General features: G+C 39.5%; 1 protein-coding gene across 7 annotated transcripts in view; it reads left to right on the top strand.

The window, feature by feature from the left end:
• The window catches only part of LOC126871593 (low-density lipoprotein receptor-like), a 64,904-nt gene extending 43,143 nt beyond the window's left edge, over positions 1–21,761 (top strand). For 2 of the 7 annotated variants that reach the window (XM_050630560.1, XM_050630557.1), the window contains 11 exons: positions 1,751–1,870; positions 4,339–4,461; positions 12,918–13,150; positions 13,886–14,090; positions 14,833–15,144; positions 16,033–16,333; positions 16,617–16,908; positions 17,388–17,868; positions 18,223–18,306; positions 19,190–19,458; positions 19,595–21,761. In XM_050630560.1, coding sequence (XP_050486517.1) covers positions 1,751–1,870; positions 4,339–4,461; positions 12,918–13,150; positions 13,886–14,090; positions 14,833–15,144; positions 16,033–16,333; positions 16,617–16,908; positions 17,388–17,868; positions 18,223–18,306; positions 19,190–19,458; positions 19,595–19,639 — 2,465 coding nt within the window. In that variant the 3' untranslated portion in view covers positions 19,640–21,761. The remainder of the gene's footprint in view (positions 1–1,750; positions 1,871–4,338; positions 4,462–12,917; positions 13,151–13,885; positions 14,091–14,832; positions 15,145–16,032; positions 16,334–16,616; positions 16,909–17,387; positions 17,869–18,222; positions 18,307–19,189; positions 19,459–19,594) is intronic. The other 5 variants (XM_050630562.1, XM_050630559.1, XM_050630561.1 and 2 more) reach the window with 4 other exon arrangements.
• The last annotated feature ends 25 nt before the right edge of the window (positions 21,762–21,786 follow it).

Genomic DNA, 21,786 nt, shown 5'->3' with positions numbered 1-21,786 from the left:
CGCTAAAAAGTTAAACAACCTGTAATATCCCATATCTAACGGTTTGCTAGAGTTTAATCAGTTCCCGAGTGCCGGCTAAGCGGATCTGATTTTCTTTTATGCGATCTTTCGTGCGCATATTTAAATCGTACCGATCGCAGCTTCTTCCCTCTTTTCTTTCATGCCGGTTTTGCGCCGAAGAAACCGATGGCTATAAGACCGGCCAGAAAGAAGCGTACACGTACGTATGTTTTCGTCGGGCAAACGGTTTAGACGAGTTTCCCCTTTTTCACTCTTTAACCACCGAGCGACGTAAATGTCAGGAAATCAACAAGAACGGACTTGTCATATTTTTCTCCGTGTGTCTTTCATATTTTATGTAAAGCGGTAATATCGCTACGTTTACTTTTCATCTTTAAAATACCGCGAGATATTCCTTTTTTTACGAAATGAAGCTACTTGGACGATATTATTCCACGCGTGACACGCGACATATTTATCGAAAAACTCGCGACATAGAAAAACGGAAGTAACGAATTTGCCTAAATGTTGGAATATTTAAAGTCATTGTTCTCGTTAGCTTATCCTTTTTCAAAAGCTATCCGCTAAAGAGCCGCCAAGGATTTCTAGGCTAATACTATGAAATGAAAAGTTACTTTACAAATTCTTTGATAAAGTCGCACGTACAGTGGCTACCGTTGAATTCGTCTTCGTTGTCCGCTATTCCTTTCGCTACGCCCTTTGTGCAAAGATTTTATTTACATGGTATATGTATATAATCAGTATCGAGTAATAACAGTGAAAATTATTTAAAGTATTCGACATATATTAAAAACGCCGCCATCGCGGAAATAAAACGACGATCCTTAAACATCGTATCACTGGCCGGAAACTTGAGAAATCTAGCGTCGCGTTTGGAAAATGTCTGCGGAAGTAATAAAAGGGAGGGACACGATACGAGTTTATATGGAAACACGACGCAATTTATAAGGAAAAAATACGTTGATGTAACGCTTCGCTGTTTCTTTCAAGTTTCTTAGTATCGTGTACCAGAAGTCAGCCACGCTCGCGGAATAAAAATATCGGAAACATCGATTCTCACGAAAAAAGCATCGGCGGTTTTCTATCGAAAATAGGAAACACGCGCGAATAGATATGCCATCGATATTTCTCCCTCTATAGTGCGAATCGTTAAAAGAGTCAAGAGAAAGTCGTTTGTCGGTTAATAAGAGAGGATCCGAGGGATAGGATATCCGAGCGATGTTCTATCTTCCTTAATTAAAACGTCCGGTCTAGCATTTTTTCGCCTTTTGAAAAGATCACGTACGTATTTAAATGACGATAAATAAATAACTGAAAACAAATTTAATTTTGCGCCAGAAAGGCGCTAAAATCGTCAAAGGAAGATTTTCTATCGTTGGACTTCTAATTTGATATGTAAAAACCTACCCGCGAACCGACGTTCGTTCCTACGATTAAAAAAGAAAAAAAAAGGAAAAAAAAAAGAAAGAAAGAAAGAAGGACGAAAGAAAAAGAAGAAAAGTAGAGAAAAGAGAGAAAATGCTTATCCTTCTCAAAAAGTTGTAACGCGAGATGGAAACAGGTTCGCTCGATCCGAGTTTAATATCGCGACTAATAAATTGGTGTGCTGATAAATCGTTGGCGAGGTTCGTCTCGCGTTTGTTCGCTTCTGTTCGCGCGCGCACGGCGACTAGTCGTGCGAAAGAATGGTTGCGAGAATGAAAAATGATAAAACGATTGCGATCGAAAGGTTCGAAACAGTGCAGCGAAACGGAGTTCGAGTGCAGCCCTGGGAGGTGCATACCGAAAACCTGGCTGTGCGATCTTCAGCACGACTGCAGCGATGGGTTGGACGAGAAAAATTGCCGCAGTAAGTTGTCAATAAGTCGTAGGTTGATCGCTGGAACGAGCCAGGAAGGAGCCAAGGAGAAGCGAAATGAAAAAGAGAGAGAGAGAGAGAAAGAGAGAGCGATAAAAGAGGAAAGGAAAAAAAAATTAAGGGAAAACTACGGAACATAAGCGACAGACGGGGATTATCCACGGTGGAATAAAAGAGCGAAAGGGTCTTGGAGTAGTAAGGTCTTGGAATCGCAAATTGCATCCCTCGACCGTTGAATTCGTTTCCCATCAAAGCGAAACCGCGACTCGACCACCGGAAAGAGATAAATTGCCAAGGCAAAGTAAATATATAGAGTTTGAAATTCCGCGAACGTTTTGCCAAATTTTCATTCTTTCCTTTTTTTCTCTTTAAATGCTACCGCGTGTTCCGACGAGATGGCCGACGATAAGCTCGATAAAACGGCAAAATTTCGACGTCGCTTCGATTCCATCCCCGTTGAGTTTCTCAATGGTCGGTTGATCTGCGTCGGAAGGATTTCCTTTGATTCTAAATACGAATCAAAGGAAATCCTTCCGGCGACGTTACGATCAGCTATAATTAAAGTTGAACAAGCTACGGTATAAGAACGATATCTTGGTCTAAATAATTTTGGTCAGGCGTAATTATTAGTTTTGTCCTTTTATCGCTTTGTATATTTTCGTATATTACGCGCGTTCTATCTGTCGAAACTTCTCGTAAATGCATAAACGCAATACACAAGCACAAACAAATCGCGTTTAATCGTAAAGTTCGTTTAAACCAAAGGAGGAAAAGTTAAATATTTGAAATTTAAACATCTTTTTGTTCTTCGCCGAATATCGTATTCTCGCGCACCGATTATTCGAAGGTTTTGCCGCTCGTTTCGACCTATCGTTGTCCAACGATTATTCATTTTCCAGTAACCGTCGTTTATTCGTTACGTCGATTCCTCTACCTATTATATAAACCGATACCGTCCTTTTTACCCTTTCAACGATTGTTTAAATAAACCGATCGGCACGTGTTAAAAGCAAATGGTTTATCCGTAGATCCATTCGCGTTATATATTCTTCGTTTATTTTAATATTTTCGTGCGTTACGTATGTTTCGCGTTTCGCGTATCTCTTTCATACCGCGCGTAAAGTAGTTTTTCCTCGTTGATTAAAACTTACAACCGGGTATCGTACAGCTAATTCTACACCGTTCGTGTATTCACTTTGTTAATGCTAAACAGGTACAAAGCTGAGAGCTAAGCTTATTGAAATAAGTCGGTGCACTTTGGCTGTAACTTTCTCAGAACCGCGTCTTAGATCATCCATTAATAAGCTTTACTGGATTACGCGTTAGCCACGCGTATCTTTCAGCGATAATTTTGAAGCTTGTACGCGCGCAGGTAGTTGCATAAGGAAAACATCAGCCGAAACTGTAGACCAACTGTAGAACTCGAACAGCAGCCTTACCTTCGTTCTCTCGACGTTTACAAACTCGCGAAACGAATGCTCGCGATACGAAATAAAGAAGACACGCGTATCGATAGAGATATCCGAAATTTGTCCTATATCGAAAGACGGTTTCTTGTATTTACAGACTAGTTAAAGTTTCTCGTTTACGTATCTTCGATACGATATTTCTATCGAGTACAGATTCGCGATGAAACGAGTTTTTCTTCCCAGTTTTCTATTTTATTGCTAATCCGTTGTTATCTGTATTCGCATCGTGGCTTACGACGTAAGATACGAAACGAAAAGAAATTCGTTGGAATCCTTCGACGATCGTAAAAGCGTTGTGAAGCTTATCGACTGCGTATGTCCTTCCGTTACAGCCTAACGTTCGAACGATATAATTTCTCGCGTGCCATTAAATTCTCGCTGTTCGCCCGAAAATGCTATGAAACTAAAACAACGTTAGGTCGAAAATAGACGGTCGACCATCGAAGCTCCGGCCACTGACATCATCTCGCAACAAGAGCCGAGCTTAAATCCGTTAACGCGTTTGATACTGAACAAATTGTCGATTATAAGCGAGTCGGTGGAAACGGCGAGCGAAACAAGACGAATAATAAGAACGAAGCGTAGAAACTGTAAAGAATAACTGAACGACAAATTTCCACCGGCGTAACGGCGTTTCGACGTGGTTAATTAAATTAAGACCGGTTTAAATTGAGAAACTTTGCGCGATAGGAGAGGATAGAAGGGGCGAAAGTAAATAAAAAAGGAAAGAAATTTCTCGCAGACGACGTTCCTTAAGCGTTGGACAAAGCGACGGTGAGTAAATTTTTCGCGAAACGCAGTTGACCCTGGGGATGCGATTCGCGATTTCTCGAGACGGCTCTCCTCGCACTCGACGAAAATAGAGCTTGTCGAATGGCATTGTGCACTCGCGCGAGAGCGAAACGGGATCTCTGGCCGTGAGTGCGGTGCCGTGTGGCTGGCACCTTGTCACGAATGAAAATCACGGTCCAATCGATCGTCATCTTGTAGGGATGAAGAATTGTACGGCGGATCAGTTCACGTGTCACTCGGGGAACGGCGAGTGCGTGGCACTCGCGTGGATGTGCGACGGCCATTCAGACTGTTCGGACGGTTCGGACGAGGCTGAGTGCAGTAAGATTCTGCACGGACACTCTATTTTACGCTTACGCTTCTTCACGTAACATTTGCTTTCTCTCATATCCGCGCACGTTCATCGCCAATTGCGTGCTTCGATTTCAGGTGCTTATACATCTTACTCTACGTCCGTTTAACGATTCCTTTCGCAGACGAGCTTAAAAGATAAGCAAGAAAACGAAGGTTCGAAAGATCGAATCGACGCCGTCCTTCGCTACCTGTAGATCGGCCGTGGTCGTGGCATTACACTCGTCACGAATGCCGTAGTGGCTATAAAAGGTAGTTGCGCGTCGTTGTATCCGTTGCGTAGCATTTACGCCTTACCTGATAGATTCCAGTACGTTAACTACGAACACGAAATATAGAATCTAACGACGAAACGTTCCGTCAAAGGATCGCGATATGTGCGGATATCTTCTGTGGTTGCGGTACGGGAATGAAAATTTTGGTATTCGTTGCAGCATTTTAATCGAATAAGTAACGTCGTTCCGAATTCCGTCGATACGAGCTACCTATTACATATCTACCGATATATCTGGTCTATCGATCGATACGTACGTCACGTACAAGCAAGAGTCGGCGTGTTAATTCTTACAAGACTGAATTTTGGTTTCGATCTTCGATACATTCTGTTTTTACGCGTTACGGCGTTTTCGATTGTTATGCTTTTTTCTTTTCTTTCTTTTCTTGTTTCGATTCAAGGGCAGTTTTACCGACGATAAATATCGTTCAATCGGTTAAAGTAACTTGTTAAAGTAGTTGTGTAGTATCGCGTATATACGCAATGGGAAGTACGCGAGAATTAATGAAACAGGGAAGCGAGGATGAATGGGACATTTTTTGTTCGACGAACGCATATCGAATTCCGGTTTATCGCCCAATAAGGTAGGAATATTTGCGAAGAATAGGGAACGTTTTATTTCGATGGTATCGAAATATCGTCGGTCGTGAAAAGATAAATTCGTTTAGCCGTCGTGTCACTCTCTGAAATCAATTCTGTTTCCGTATTTTATTCACCGCAACTACATTAATACGTGAATTTGCATTCGTTTTATTTCGTTACCGGTGCAAACTACGTTTAGCTAACTTCGATAATCAATTAATTCGATAATCAAATATGTAAATCAATTAACCTTCGAACAATATTAAGTAGCTACTTTTACTTTGTTTACACAGTGTCGTATTATTATTACGTAATGTTACGTTATTACTTCGACATTTTAACGAAATACGTTTGTTTCCCTGATAAAGAAAGTTCGTACATCGATTTTTCTCACTTTGCAGTGAAATTTTGAATTAGAAAGTACATACGTCGTAATAAGAATTACCGTGCTGCTTCGCATTATCGTAATCTTTAAAATTTCAGCGACGGTTGCTCCAAATCCGTTACGAAAGGATAACGTAAAGTTGAATGTATCTGTCCTCTTTGATATTCTCCGTCGTTCCTTGCTAGATAGACTCGGTAGTTTTAAAAATTCGCATTAATTAGAAAAAAACGTAAGTAAAACGATAAGAAAACGAATAGAAAATATCATCTTTACGTTGCAAAATGTGTTACAGAAAGACGGATCGAACTTTCGAAAAGCAAAGTCTTCAAAAGTGCAGAGTTTAGGTTTAACGATGTTTAATTTATCGTAATCGTGGCCCGGAAGTGCAAAGAATTAACATCTTCACTTACAATTGTAAAATCGTTCGTTGCGTTTGTTCTTCGAGCTTCCCTTCGTGACGCGACATTCTCGCGTATAAATTTGCTAGCAAATACGGCGTAATTCGTGATAGAATTGATCAAACGATTCCTTACGAATAGACCGTTGATTTTTATGCAAATTCATATCTTGGAAAATATCGTTTCGATGGTACAGTCTCGGTAAGAGATCGTCTTATCCGCTGCATATCTATCGTATAGTTTTTTGATATTTGCGTTTTAAGATCGTAAATAAATGGTTAAAAATCCGCGGTCAACTCGTAAGATTTAATCTAAAATACCGTGTAAGCTTTCTCCGTTGGAGAAGGTTCATCGGTGAACGTCTCGATCGGAATTCGGTTGGTCGTGTTTAGAAGATTCGGTACTAGAACGCAATTGTTGTCCCGATCCGTTCGCCGCGATCTATACGTGTTTCTAACTTCATGCATTTTCAATGCGCTAATGCTGTATTCGCCTGGCTAAACAATGAATTATTAAATGTTTTCCAGCGGGGCAGAGTCGAACCGGGTCGGCTTTGCATAAATCAGTAGGAAATTCGTATTTGTCAGTTTTTCGATGAAACGCGCGAACTTTCGAAAGGTGTACCACTCGGGGCACGTTTCCAGATCGGGATAAAATATTTGTTGTACGTTTCCCGATTACGTGGAGTTCCGTACAAAAGAGAAAGCTCGGCCGCGAAAAACAAACTATCGGATCTGCTATTTTTCATTTATGCCTTTTCGAACGCTCTTCTTCCGTTCCGTCGTGCTATGAATTATGCCGTAGCGGTAATCTCGCGGTAGCTCGTGCAAGCGACGCGAAACCGCACGACGCTCGAACCTAAGCTCTGCGCTGTTAAATGGTGTATACACGATCAAAGAGACACAATTCCACGGTATATACTACGATATCCCGTAGATTCCCGTTGTACGAAGGATAATCTTAAATCAAGCAGGATATTGGCGATTAACGCGTTAAACCCTTTAACCCTCGACCGATACGACCAAGTTAAAACAGCCCCGTTATTGATTTTACCACTGTAACACGCTCTGTCTCTGAAACGCCCGTGTTAATTTTCCACTTTGGCCTCCAACTATTCGTTCCGATCGTTCGGCTCGCGGATAAAGCACGAGAAAGTTAAATTAATCGTTTATTACGGTTCAAAGTTTTCTTAACAAGTTAAACGGCCGTTAACATAAGTACGGTTACATATTTTAGTTGAAACGCACACTTGGCCAACTTGTTTAATCGAGGTCAAATTGGTCCGCTCCGATGGTTATGTAACGCGTACTTCGCCCTGTCAGTCGAGGGTTAAAATATAAAAAGGTCTGTGACGAGCATGTTTTTCCTTCTTTTCTTTTTTTTTTTTTTTTTTTTGTTCTTTTTCCTTCCCTTTATATTGTCCAAAAAGCTTTTGGGTATTTAGAAAATCTCTGTCGTATCTGTTTTGGCTTTTGCTATTTGTTCGTTTTTGTGCTTTTTCGTATTTGAAGAAACGAAAGAGCGCTATCGAATTGTTCGAAGGCGTGTCGTACGCTTATCGTGATTAATAAATTCTATTCCTTAGATATGGTCGCTTTGGATCCGTCAAAATAAAACGTCGGATCAGATCTATAGCGAAAGTAAAAGCGTGCAGCGATTAGCTTACTTGCTCGGTCGCCAGCACGTTGTCGCTGATACTTTCCGCTATTTAGCCGTGTATTTACCTGTCTTGTTTCGCAACCATGTTCGATCTATCGTATCGTGCAAATTTCGTAAAAATCCAAACGCCCCTTTTTCCTTCTCCCGAAAAAGTTTAAAGAGCAGACGTTCCGCTCCGATTTTTTACTTCGTTTCTAAAAAGCGCGACTCAACTTCGCTCTGATTACGACAAATTCGATGCTTCATCTTCGAAACTCCAAGTCGACTTTCTCTATCTTCTTTCGCGTATTTTATACCATTAAAAAATTTCTAATTTTTATTTTGCGCCGATCGCGATGTATTTGAAGGTTCGCCTTCGAAATTTAGAGTTGGCGCTTCGTATTTCGTTAACTTTTTTCGTTTTTTATTATTTATTTTACTTTTATTCTGAGGCAATAAAATTGAAACTTTGCCTTCAAAAACTCAAAGTCGACTCTTCCCAGCTTTTTCTTCATTTTTTTTTTTTTTTTTTTTTTTTTTTTTTAATATATGTCTAAAGATAATCTTTCAAAATTTCTACTTCCAACTCTCCGGCCACCGAGAAATAAAATTATCGACTTAGGGGACCGTGATGGACTGTTAATATCGTGTTAGGTGTTGTTCGTACGACGCGTTTATTAGGGTGGATATTAAAAGTTAGAGTCGCCGGTGTCCACGTAGTAGAAGAGGAACGAAACAACCGAAAGCTGGCGGCTACCTAGCTTCTGTATTTTAAGGATTAATACAGAACACCGCGTGCTTCGTAATAGCAGCATGTTGCATGCTTCCCTCTAATTAATAATTGTCGCACGTACGCAACTTCCACAACGTTGCTGTTTTTTTTTTTTATTACGTTCTAAATGTAATTGTTACGATTACGAGGATCGTTTTCATTCTCTGCTAATTAGTCTCTCGCGCGCAACCGCACGATTGCCGGATTACGCATAATGCTTTTTCCTCTTCGATTCTACCACTCTGATTAACAGCTTTTCCCCTTTATTCTCGCATTTTATATCTATTTATCTCTGTATGATCGAGTTGCCGAAGAATCGGTTAAACGGTAAAAGATCGTAAACGCGTATCCAAAGAATGCTGTGACGTTTGTAAAAGTCGACGGTAAAAGTGGCTTCTATACCAGGAAAATTTGAGAAATTTCGATTTCGTCGAATCTTCGTTCCGTGAGTAGAGTTCTAATTAAAAAAGAACGACCCTGTTAACGAGTCGATAATAAGATATAAAGATAAGAAGAGATATCTCCTTAGGTAATCAAACGCTGTTCTATTCTATTCGATTCTAAAAAAAAAAAAAATAAAAAAAAAATCTCAAAAAAAAAGAAAGGAAAAGTATTTTTTTCGTTCGCTTCTTTCTCATCGTAAACCTCTTGCAAACCTTTTTCTCTTGTATCGTTCGAGATACGTCGTGTGCAGAGATTTGTCCAATTTTAAAAAACTAACTCGAGATATCATCGTGGAAGCGTGTTTCCCATGTAAATATACAACTTCCTTCGGCGTGGAGTAACCTCGAGTCGTGCCCGAGCAAATTTGTCAGCGAAACTCTTTTCCCTTCCGAAAAACGCTTGGTTTCCCTTGGCAAAGCTTTAGACGACCGACTCTTCGTGGCCAGGTTGCACGAACTATACTTTTCGGATACATACACATCTACATATACATAGGTTACACGAATGTGCCGAGTTTTTCGCCCGATCGATTTTCTTCGTCACGATGATTCGCGTCTCGTTATCATGTTCACGCTATTGTATCCGTAGTTACTTCTCTTTGTTGTGTTTTTTCCTTCGCTTCTTCGGTGGCTTGCTGAATTATCGTTCGACCCTTTGCCGTTGAAAGAAACTTCGTTATATACGTACGATCGTTACCGCACGAAGTATCGTTCGCAAAATACGAGGGAATGCAGAGCGACGCGATAGTAACGCGATATCGAATATTTCGATGCCTCCGTGCTATTGCAAAAGGTAGAAGAATCGTACGATACGCGATTGCTAGTAGTACCGCGGATTTTTATGCATTTATGCGAAAGTCGAAGCTGCAGAAGTACGCAAGATTCGTACGATATGCAAAAATGTGTGTGCAGAATATTGAAAATGCGGTAGTTGCGGTAAAACGAGAAAGTTACGATCTGCGAATACAGGCGTGTCCTAAAATGGTTCGTACCTCTAAACGAACCGTTATAAAGCGTATCGTACGTCACGCGTATTTACCGAACATACGAGTTTCTTAATCCGTTAATCGATTAAAAGCGATTTTCGATACGCGAAAATAGGAAACGACGATGGATTGGTTTTTCGTACACGCCTTAAACGACGTTAACCGGAATGTAATCGAAAGAATGCAAATAATGGATTAGATCGATAAGATGGATTCGTAATCGGATAGATTGGATTTATCGTCTCGCGACGATACGCGTGCAAATCGAAACGCCGCGACAATCGCTAATTCCGTTGCGTTGGAAAAGCAGCAAAGTTTCACAAAATTAGCGTTTTATCGAATGATCGCGTCGTTTCTTTCAGCGATTTCCTGCCATTTATCGAGTAACTCTGTAATTGCCTCGCCGAAGAACGTTTTCCCTTTTTCAGCAATCGATTCTTTCGAATAGCTTTTTCACGCCTCTACGTATTTGATTCCTTGCCATTAAAAAGCTTTTACAGAGATGAAATTTTTTGGAGAGTAGACGATAGTCGAGGACGAATAACGTAGCTATTTTATCTTTTTTTTTTTTTTTTTTTTTTTTAATTATTATTTCATTAAAGTCGCATCGCCTACCATGGTCATTAGCGACTATTTGCCAACGACACACGGAGTCGCCCATCCGTGCTAATTTGATAATTTGATAAGCAGGATGGGGGTGAACGTTCCAGTTAAGATCCAATATCTTTCGCTTGTTCTTCATCGATGCACAAAGTAACGTTATCTCGTTGGAAAACGACACCTTTCCCCTTAATCGATCCCGATTTTTTTCGTTTAAACGTTTTTACGCTTAATACTCTACGAAAGATACTTTATCGTTGTTTAGTAGAAATATAACATAACGTAACGTAATAAATACATAATCCTCTTTCAGTATTATCGAATACACGATAGTACGTAGTATGTGTACATTGATAAAGATGAAAAACGATACGCATTTTTCAAACGTCTTATCGATCGAATAACCAATCCGTTCTTGTCTTATATTTTTGCCCTAACTTTTTAATTCGGCGTTTATTAGCTTCTATGCTTTTTTTGCTTAGTCGTAGAATATACCGATACCGCTATTCGGTGGGAAAAAATCTGGGACGTCCCACGTAAATGTTCTATACGCTTGATTCGGATTTTTCAATTTCAACGTGTCACAAGCGTTTAAGTTTTGATCGCGTTATTTCCGTATACTCTTGCCTGTCCCGTATAACATCGACACGTTCGATAATTTTATCAAAATGTTCAAATAAAAGACCTGCAATTCCTGGAATATACAGCGAAATATAATCGAAAACAGAATACTCGCTGTAACGATTACGCGAAGCAACTTTCTGCTTGTTTTTCTAAAATTATAAATATGCATAAGTCTCGGTAAACTACATAGTCGTTATTCGTTGGAATAAATATCTGCAAGTTAATACCGTTTTTTTCCCTCCAATGTGATTTACGATAGTCAGCTTGCCACTTAACCAGGAAAAAGCTTCGCGATAAATCGATAATCGTATCGAGAAGAAGAAATTCCACGTAACAACTGCAAAGGGTTGGAAACGAAATTTCGTTCGATCGTACGCACGAGTGTCATCGTAGACAATTAAACGCGTCCTTTGTTTCAGCGAGAATCGACGTTACGCGAGCACATTGGTCACGGAACGTTTGTGATTTTTCGTTCGTAGCGTTCGTGCCATTTCGTCCAGACGGATAAAACTCGTCTACGAGGGTAACGAACGATTCGGCCCCTGATTTCTAAGCTCGTACACGAACAACCTAGTAGTTTCTACCTGTTATGTCGTGCACTTAATGTTAAGTAACGTCGTAGCAGCGGTATGCGTCTGTCGTTGATTAAGGACCGGTTAATTATCCCGTTTAATTACGCGACTATGCCGAGAAACTTATTCCTTCCGCTACATCCTCTCGAAAGTGCAAATAGCTTCTTGCATAATTTAAACGTCGTAGCGTTCGCGACACGGCGGGCGGGGGAGGGGGGGCGTGTTTGCCGTAAAAAAGCGGAATAAAACATAGATTTAATTCGAGTAACCAAAGTTCTTGATTCTTACGACGGTCTTTTACGCTTCGAATTTCGTTTTCGTCGGGTGACTCGTGTACGAACGAAAAATCCACGTTCACGCGCCATGCTCTTAGCATCGTGGATATTGGCTAGATACGTTGCATATATGTATCTCCACGCGTTTAAGCGATGTTTGCCGCTTCTTCTCTTTTCCCCCGTTTTTTCCCCCCTTGTTTCTTCGACGTTGTGCGTCCTGTTTAAACGTTAAACGTACCGCGTGAAAGTCTTAGACCACGTGCCAAATCTTTGCTATACGTTAAACTCGAGAATCGACGGTCAGTTTGTTATTGATCGAGCTTTTAAAATATTCGGTGCGACGGTAGCGTCGTTTCCTTTGCGAACACACTCGTGTCTGTTATTTTTCGTGGCACGCGGAAAGGGTTTGCCAAAATGCGTTGAATACTAGTAACGTGGATGGTCTAAGATGTTTGTGCGACGCTATAAACGTACGCATGGACGATAGACGTAAGAAGCGCGTTATTTGCATTGGATTCTTCAGCGAAACACCGGTTGGCTTCCTTTCGCGAAAACCAAGCGATATCCTTTAAAATCGCGAAGGCTATTCGATCGAATATTCGGTAATTTATCCGAGGAGATCGAGTTAGAAGAAATATTTCGAAATTCTAAAGAGAATGACAGATACGTTAAATATTATAAATAGCGGTAAATATGTCGAAGAATAACGTTAAAGACGTTTCTTTCATAGATCGTCGCGTTAAACTTTGTATCCGTGTTAAAATACGAGTGGTTCGCTGAAAACAAGTTTGTCGTATCGCCTTTGTCGTAGATCGTTTTTACCTTGTTTATTTGTTTATTCCATTTCTTGCGTGTACATAAAACGCGTTTTCTCCAGACGACACTTGTCGATCTGACGAGTTTACGTGCGCAAACAAGCGATGTATCCAGAGAACGTGGGTGTGCGACAGCGACGACGATTGTGGAGACGGCAGCGACGAGGAAGATTGCAAACCGGTCACCTGTGGTCCGTCAGAATTCGCCTGCTCCAAGAATTATTGCATAACGTCTCGATGGAGATGCGACGGTGATTTCGATTGTCCAGATAAAATCGACGAAGTTGGATGTAAGGTAAAACATGGTCGATCGGATATTTTATTCTCGCGCGATCGATATACAGTCGTACAAGGAAAAAACTTTATCCGTTGCTATTCTATCGTGAATAATCTCGAATGGACGAGTTTGTTCGTCCGAAGATTCGCGTCGTTTTTCTCTCCTAGCGCTTCCTATATATAGTTTCGTTTCTTCCAGAAACGGCATTTTTATGAAAACCGGCCGATTGATATTTATTCGACTTTGTTAACTTTTAACCGCGTAACGGAATACATCGAGGAAACGTAACGTTTTTTTTTTTTTTTTTTCTATCTACACTATACTATCTATAATGTGGTAAAATATATCGAAATATGGCGAAATTGGTCGGTCTTGCATCTAAAAATCTCAACAATTGAGGGTAGTTTCGTCATCGTTGCCGCTTTCCTAATTAGCATACCAGCGAAACTGGGCTTGCTTTGCTTTGCATCTCGATTAATTAAAACTCCGCAACTTCGTATATTAGAATCAAATACCTCGAAAATAAGGTAAAACCGCGTATCGACCATTTGCTCGGCGTTGACGTCATCGGTGAGATCTTTGAAATTAACATACTCGCGAGACTGTATTCGCTTCGGTTAATTCCCAGCGTCGAATCCTCTGCGTATCGACGTCGCAAAAACGCAAAGAGCCGCCCGAAGTGCAGAAAATTACAAAGCGACCCGCGTAAAGAAAAGGACGGCGCAAAGTAAAAGACTTACGAAATCTTTTTAGTATTCGAACGGCGAACGACCAAGCCATTGCAACAAGGACGAAGACTTCGACTGTGACGACGATTTCACGTGCATACACAAAAGCTGGGTGTGCGACGGCGAAAGAGACTGCCCGAACGGGGCCGACGAGTTGCCAACACGGTGTCACAACGTTACATGCAGGCCGGATCAATTCCAATGCGGGGATCATCGTAATTGTATATCAGGTAAACTTAATTACGAGAACGTTTAACCAGCTTCCCTTTTTTTTTTTTTAATTCCACGGATACTACCTCTCGCGTTGTACAATGCGCCACTACGTATACCAGACATCGTGATTTGGAGGAGAAAATTCGTAAAGAGGAAGAGTCCTTGTGCCATAGTTGGCCCGAAGCGTTTATTGTATTCGTAAATGGTGCATTTAACGTATACGTTCGTAATTAGTTTTGGTAAATAACGTATGCCGTGTACTCTGTAACATATAGATAATCGATACGTTATGACCCGATTAATTTATGTAATTACCAGTCATCATAATTTTGAGAAGAGAGTTTACATAAAAGCATCTTTGCCTATAGTATAGTATGAAATAGTGAGTTTATTCGTTGACCGCATTTCAGATACGTTGTAACGATTAATTTTGAGAAATAAAGCGCATAAGATTAATACGAAGCGTAATTTTACTTTTAACGTATTAAATTTGCTTATAGTACTCTACTAAATAATATTTATTCGTAATGCACGCAAGATATATTGTACGTTGTATGACGTAGACGCGTGCACTTTCGCGCGAACGAGCAAACGAAGAATTTGTTGGTAAAAGCAACTAGGTACTTGTCCATTTTTTATTTTTGCTCTGTTTTATTCGGCATTAATTTATCATCGCGTTTCTTTATAAACACGCTTCTCGCCGCTTCTCCTTCGAGATTTTATCCTACGTACGTGTGTATATGTAAAAATATTTTTCAGGCCACTTGTATTGCAACGGTAAAGCAGAATGCGTGGATGGCAGCGACGAGAGAAATTGCACGGGCAAAACCACCGTTTGCGATCCGTCGACGCAATTCGAATGTAGCGAGGGCTCGTGTATCCCTCTTTCCAGCGTGTGCAACAAACACCGTGATTGTATCGGTTGGGAGGACGAGAACGAGGAACTTTGTGGCGTGAACGAGTGTTCCAAGAACAACGGTGGATGTTCGCAAATTTGCATCGATCTGCCGATCGGCTTCCGGTGTGATTGTAACGCAGGATACAGGCTCATTGACAATAGGACTTGCGATGGTAACTTGACAACAGTATTCCCGAAAACACGTTCTTTGTTATCGACGTTAATGTTGAAATTGTAACGATCGATATCGGCCATTTCCCGCTGTTAATTATCAATTACTTTGCATCTTTAAGCCTACTGAAATGCATGTTAACGCGATTTCCATGACGCGGTCCCAGCCTAATTGATTGGGAAAACACGATGCCGATAGAGTGGATGATTTTAACGATCTTCCATTTTCACGATACGATATACGAATAACAAAATATAAGTATTAGGCGCGCATAAGGATATTACATTCTTTTTTTTTCTATTCGTTCGTTATCGATTTTTATATTTATTTGCTTCTCGATACAACTTCGTACTTTTATTTCGCTAAATATTATACTTTCGAGTATCTTATAATATTTGCGCATATTTTATGCATTCTGTGCTTTTTTGCACCTTTAAATGTCCCGTAAATGCGCGAAAATCCGCAGCTTAGTTACAAAAGCTTGCGGTAAATGACAATTGACGTGGAACAGCGCACGAATGGTTATAACGATTCAGAACGGACAGACGGAAAGCTCGCAAAGTAAAGATAACTCTAACAACGGATGATTCTTACTTGCGACAATAACACGGCTCTCTGAAGAAAAGCCGTGGCACTTTGCTTTTTTCCCTTTTTCTCGTCATACGTGCGCGCATCCTCTCACTCGCCTGAATACGAGCATCTTCCCTCTTGTTGCAACCCTCTTCTCGTTATATCTCTGACAAAACTCTGTAAGAAAATGACGAACACGCTCCTACGATACAACAATGATGTGCTTTTCTTTTTTTCTTTAAAATGTCTTTCTAACGGAAGAAAAATAATTGTCGCAACGAAAGAGAAACAATGTAAAAAATGGTGTTTCCCGCTTTAGATATAGACGAATGCTTGGAACCAGGCACCTGTTCCCAGTTCTGTTTGAACGAAAAGAGCAGTTTCAAGTGCAGCTGTGCCCCGGGTTACCTCAAAGATCCCAGGAACCACACTCGTTGCAAGGCGGCAGAAGGTCACGCCAGTCTGCTCTTTACCAGAAGGCACGATATAAGGAAAGTGGCACTGGATCGTTTGGAGATGACGGATATAGTGAAAAACACGAAAATGGCCGCGGCCTTGGATTTCGTTTTTCGCACCGGTATGATCTTCTGGAGCGACAGCAGCGAAAAGAAGATCTATAAGTAAGCAACGACGAATCGAATTCAAAAGAACGACAAAAACACGTATTTAACTTTAAAATCAAACGCAAACATCTTCTCGATATGGCGTTGATCGACAACGTGTCGAATTTTTAAATTCTTCCTTTACGTATAAATAAAAGACGCGCAACGTCTAACTTATCTCGTTTCTCACCTATGGCCTACGTATATCGTGTGCATTTCGCCTGGTGCGCATCTTTGCGTCTCCTTTCCTAGAAAAAAATACTTTGTTACTCACATATCCGTTATCGTTATCATTGTTTAGAGCTCCGATAGACGAAGGCAACGAGCGTACAGTTGTAATTGACGATGGTTTAACTACATCGGACGGACTTGCCGTTGATTGGATATATAGTCATATTTATTGGACCGATTCCCAGAAGAGTACCATAGAACTGGCTAATTTCGAGGGTAATATGAGGAAGACGTTGATTCGAGATCGGATACAAGAACCTAGAGCGATAGCTTTGAATCCACTGGAGGGATGGATGTTTTGGACCGATTGGAGCGACGAAGCCCGCATAGAGAAAGCGGGCATGGATGGATCTCATCGAACGGTAGATCCATAATAAGATCGAAGAGAGAACGAACCTGTAGTTGAGCTAATCTTCCATGGATCCTTTTAGGAACACGGCTTTCCTTTTCGTATTCGGTTATAATTTAACGTGTTGCGATCGTACGACTATGAGAATCTTTGCTTTCGCCAATAATAGTACGCGTATATCGAATTTCTCTCTCTCTCTCTCTCTCTCTCTCTCTCTCTCTCTCTCTCTCTCTCTCTCTCTCTCTCTTTCTTTCTCTCTATACATATATATATATATATATATTTAATCTCTAATCTCGTTCTAAATACGTCGTAATGATCGATAAAATAAGATTAAGCAGTAGTACTAGATAAAGTTTTTAAAATTCCCTCCTACCGAGAAAGTTCATTTTTTCTTCGACCTTTTAAGACAAAAGTTAAGACAAAATACTTTCAGAGCGGATCGCCGGTGTAAGAGTAAAGTTTCTGAAACAGCGGGCTTATCGTTTGCAGGTGATAGTCGACAATGACGTACAGTGGCCAAATGGGCTGACTCTGGACTTAATTGGCAAGAAAATATACTGGGTAGACGCAAAGTTAAATATAATTGGATCGTGTAATTACGATGGTTCAGGTGTACGAACGGTTCTCTATTCTCCGGAAGTATTGAGGCATCCCTTCAGTATTACGACGTTCGAAGACTACGTTTATTGGACCGACTGGGATAAGGAGGCGATATTTAAAGCAAATAAATTTACTGGTGAATCGGTCGGACCTGTTACATCTCTTCGAACTCTGAAATATCCAATGGTCGTTCACGTATATCATCCGTACAGACAACCAGACGGAATGAATCAATGTCAGGCTGTGAATGGTCATTGCAGTCATTTGTGTTTACCAGCACCAAGAATCAATTCGAAATCGCCTCTTCTTAGTTGCGCTTGTCCGGACGGCCTAAGATTGTTACCTGACGGTTTGATGTGCGTGGAAAAAGGTAAGCGATACCGACGATGCCAATTATTTGTTCGTAAATTACACGCATTAATTTAATATGCATGCATTGACACTGAAGTCGAAAGAATGAAATCAAAGTTAGGGTAACGCATGGTACATTACGATAGGAGTAACGCTTACGATTTAAATACGAATACAACATTTTAACGAAGCATGTTTACATTTTTTTTGTATTACCGTATCGTTATCGAATTGCTTTAATCGATTCATTTTTTTCTTTTTCTTTCACTCTTGAACTACACTATAATTATCATGCTTATGTCTTACATTTATTATTTTATTACTTATCATAATATTTTGCGTCGATGTTGCATGAATATGGGATGATATCCAGTAAGTACAACTGTAGCGCCTACAACGCAAGAAATTAGTAAACCATTCAAGAGACTCGAACCTCTCAACGTAACCACGGCTGTCCGTAAGTATATTTGCACGCGTTCTATATCGTACGACTATAGCTCCATAATCAATTGATCAAAAACATTTGGATATGCTTTATAACGTGTATAGTCTTATATTAATAACGATGTGTGTATTGTTATACGAGACGCATGTTTTTGAATCGCTAAAAAAAAAGTGGCTTTGTATATGACAAGAAGCTTGTCGTGATTGTACTTGTTAGCGATCACTGCTGACACTGTTCGTGTCACGGCTGTGACGTTTAGTTTAGAGTCTTTGGGCGATCGTACGAAGGGACGCTTCACGCCTAGAAGGTTGCTTTGTCACTTGCCGCGAACAGTCGTGCTATAAATTAAGGATTCCAAAGAGTCTCGACTGGCGTCAAGCGCTGGCATCGAACGCCGGGCGTCAATCGTTGGGAGACGGAGGAATTTTCTCACGTGTCACCGAAGAGACCACCTTCGATGATTCCTGAAATCGCTTTACCTCCGCTCCAGAAAGGATAGACGATCCTAGAGAGAGAGTCGCGAAGTCTCGTGCGATTGCCGATTGGGCCTTGTTTTTAAGGAAGCATACCAATCGGCAATTTCGAAGACTCTCGATGAAAAGAACGACTCTTAGAGGAGATGGGTGAGACCAGGATGACGGTTTTAGCTTGTCGAGTCAGTGTGGTTCGGTTGTATGAGTCTATCTCGTTCGAGAGATGCATCGCGTCTTCCGATACGTCAAAATTTGGTGGGTCCTTCGGCGTTGTGTAATATCCAAGGCCAGAAGAAATTGCTTACAACTACCAAGCGGAGCATACTTCTGGCCGCGACAATACCTTTTTAATTAGTTAGCTTTATCTTCGATTTAGTTCGCGCGTCTTTGCTTCTTTCGTCTGACCGACTAATTTGTTTTAGATCCAACGCATTCAACAGATGGAGATGGCAAAGGTGGTCTAGCGTCTGAATCCACAGACCCTGGTTTAGTCGCTGGGATAGTGATAGGCGTGGCGTCCTTCGGGCTGTTACTCCTCGCATTAGTAGCAGTATTATGCTATAGGCATTACCTTCATCGTAATGTAACGAGTATGAACTTTGATAATCCTGTGTATAGGAAAACCACAGAAGATCAATTTAGTCTCGAAAAGAATAGGTTTCCACTCCCCACTGCTACGGTTGGAGAAGAGGTAATTACTGTGTGTGATGTGTCATTTCGTTAAAAAAAGAATTGTGTATGTTATTTATATACTTTTCTTTATTTATTTATCGAACCTCGATATAAATGTATATATTTTGTATAATTTTTTTGTTTAATTTCAATAGGCTCAGGAACCTTTAACGAGTCCTGGAACTAATGATTACGTTTAAGAATGAATCTGTCAATGAAACGGGCTTAGCAGGCTATTGAAATATAATGTCGACCAAGTAACACAAAAATCATGTACAAAAAAAAAAAAAAAAAAAAAAAAGCGGTGAAGCGCATGTCGAGCGAGCCTGTCCAATAATATGCCTGCAATTGCCCACCTGCCTGCCAACTCAGCTGTGATTATGTTTATTTTTTCTTTTTTGTACTGTCTCTCGTTTTCTTTACAAATTTATGCATCTTGTCATTCAACTACTACTACACGTATGTGCAACATTTAGATTTGCTCCGAGGCATAAAGGGAGAAATACTTAGGTGAACTATAATTGTTGCCAAATAAGCGTTATAACTGTCAGTTTTCGGGTAGTTCGATAAGATACCATAAAAATCCTATTTTATAATGGTTTCTCTTTCGTTTACACGCGATAATATGTAACATAGTGCTATTTATAAATCTATGTGGGGTATTGATGCAACTATGTTTAAATATATAAAATATATACATATATATGTATATGTATATATATATATATATATATATATAGAGAGAGAGAGAGAAAGAGAGAGAGAGAGAGAGAGAGAGAAAGAGAGAGAGAGAGAGAGAGAGAGAAAGAGAATATTTTTATCTACATGTAAGATTTTTAACTTGTTATTGTTTCACTATTTATTCTTTAAGCATATATTTTGTCGAGTATAACTTTTAGTTAGATATATGTATACTGTTGCATTGATAGAATCTCATGTATATAACATACGAATATGCGAACTATATAGTAGGAATAATTTTACGAATCATTAGTAACGGTAATGAATTGTCAGAGACTTTCTATCATCATTTGTGAATTCGTTAAATTATTTGTAATAACGTTTTTTACATATATTATACAATATTTTATAGTGCCAAAAGAAAGTGTTTCAGAAATGATCATGTTTAATGGTATTTGTAGCAATCGGAGACATTTTCTTAAACAATCGAAATTTCTTCTTTGATATATTATAAATTTAGGAATAGCAATATACTTACATTTTAATCCCAGTAATAGCTCAAACGATGGCGTTTACGTATATAAATGTATAAATCGTTCTTTTGTACATGAATACACATTTCTCCTTTTATGTCGTTTACACGATATATACAAGCAGTGTTTCCAGCACGTTCATAGAACTCTTTTTAACGACTGCCTGTGTTTGTATAAGTAGACCATATCATAGTAAAACACTTTTCGCCGATATATTCTGTTAATGTTATGATTGTAATGAAATAGATTGAAAACCAATTAGATGTAATAAGATCAGCTCAATGACACTAAGTGTGACTGCGTGTCTGTTAAAAGTAAAACTGTTGTTTAGGTATTTCAACCTACTAAAAAAAGATCAGTGTATATGTATAGAACTATCGCCTCGGGTTTAAGAGTTTTACTTATTATATATACTTTATGATTATTATATTAAATAATTAAATGTGAGACAGATATTCTTCTAGGTAAGATTACTAAAGAGTATAATGATATTATGGCGAACTAACAGCTGCGTGTGTGTATTAAGAAGTAGCAACATATTTGTTACGTATTAACGTTTCTTTTTTTTTATTTTCAACTGATACAGTTAAGTGTAGTATATTACTGTAATAAAAAAATTTTTATCTAGTAATGTTAATATAATTTAAGAAAGAGACATTGACGAAAGAAGCTTGACAATTCTATTCACAAATTATCTTTATATAGATATATTTTCTTGCAAATAGTGCGTTTTCAACAGATTTTATATCGATAATTTATCGTATCGAACTATCAATATACTTACAGTCATACAAATACAGAAAAATTTGCTACTTTTTAATAAAGCGCGTATTCTTACCTACGATCGAAAGAAAGCAAAGTCCAAAATTAAAATATAGAGGCTCGATGGTGATTTTAATCAAAAGATAGCAAGAGTGTGGTGAGTATCAGTTGCAATTAATTGTGTGAGTCACAAGGCATAATTTAGCCAACCTATTCGCCAAAATCGTGTCAAACATTATTTCTATGCAATATATATTATCACTACACACGCATAATATAAATATATATTATATATATAATTTATTATAATGATTATTGTATAAATAAATATATAAAATAAATCACACTATCGTTATTGTTATCATATACCT

This window comes from Bombus huntii, chromosome 12 (genome assembly GCF_024542735.1).
Source record: "Bombus huntii isolate Logan2020A chromosome 12, iyBomHunt1.1, whole genome shotgun sequence".
NCBI lineage: Eukaryota > Metazoa > Arthropoda > Insecta > Hymenoptera > Apidae > Bombus > Bombus huntii.
This window is presented reverse-complemented; position numbering and strand designations above follow the sequence as displayed.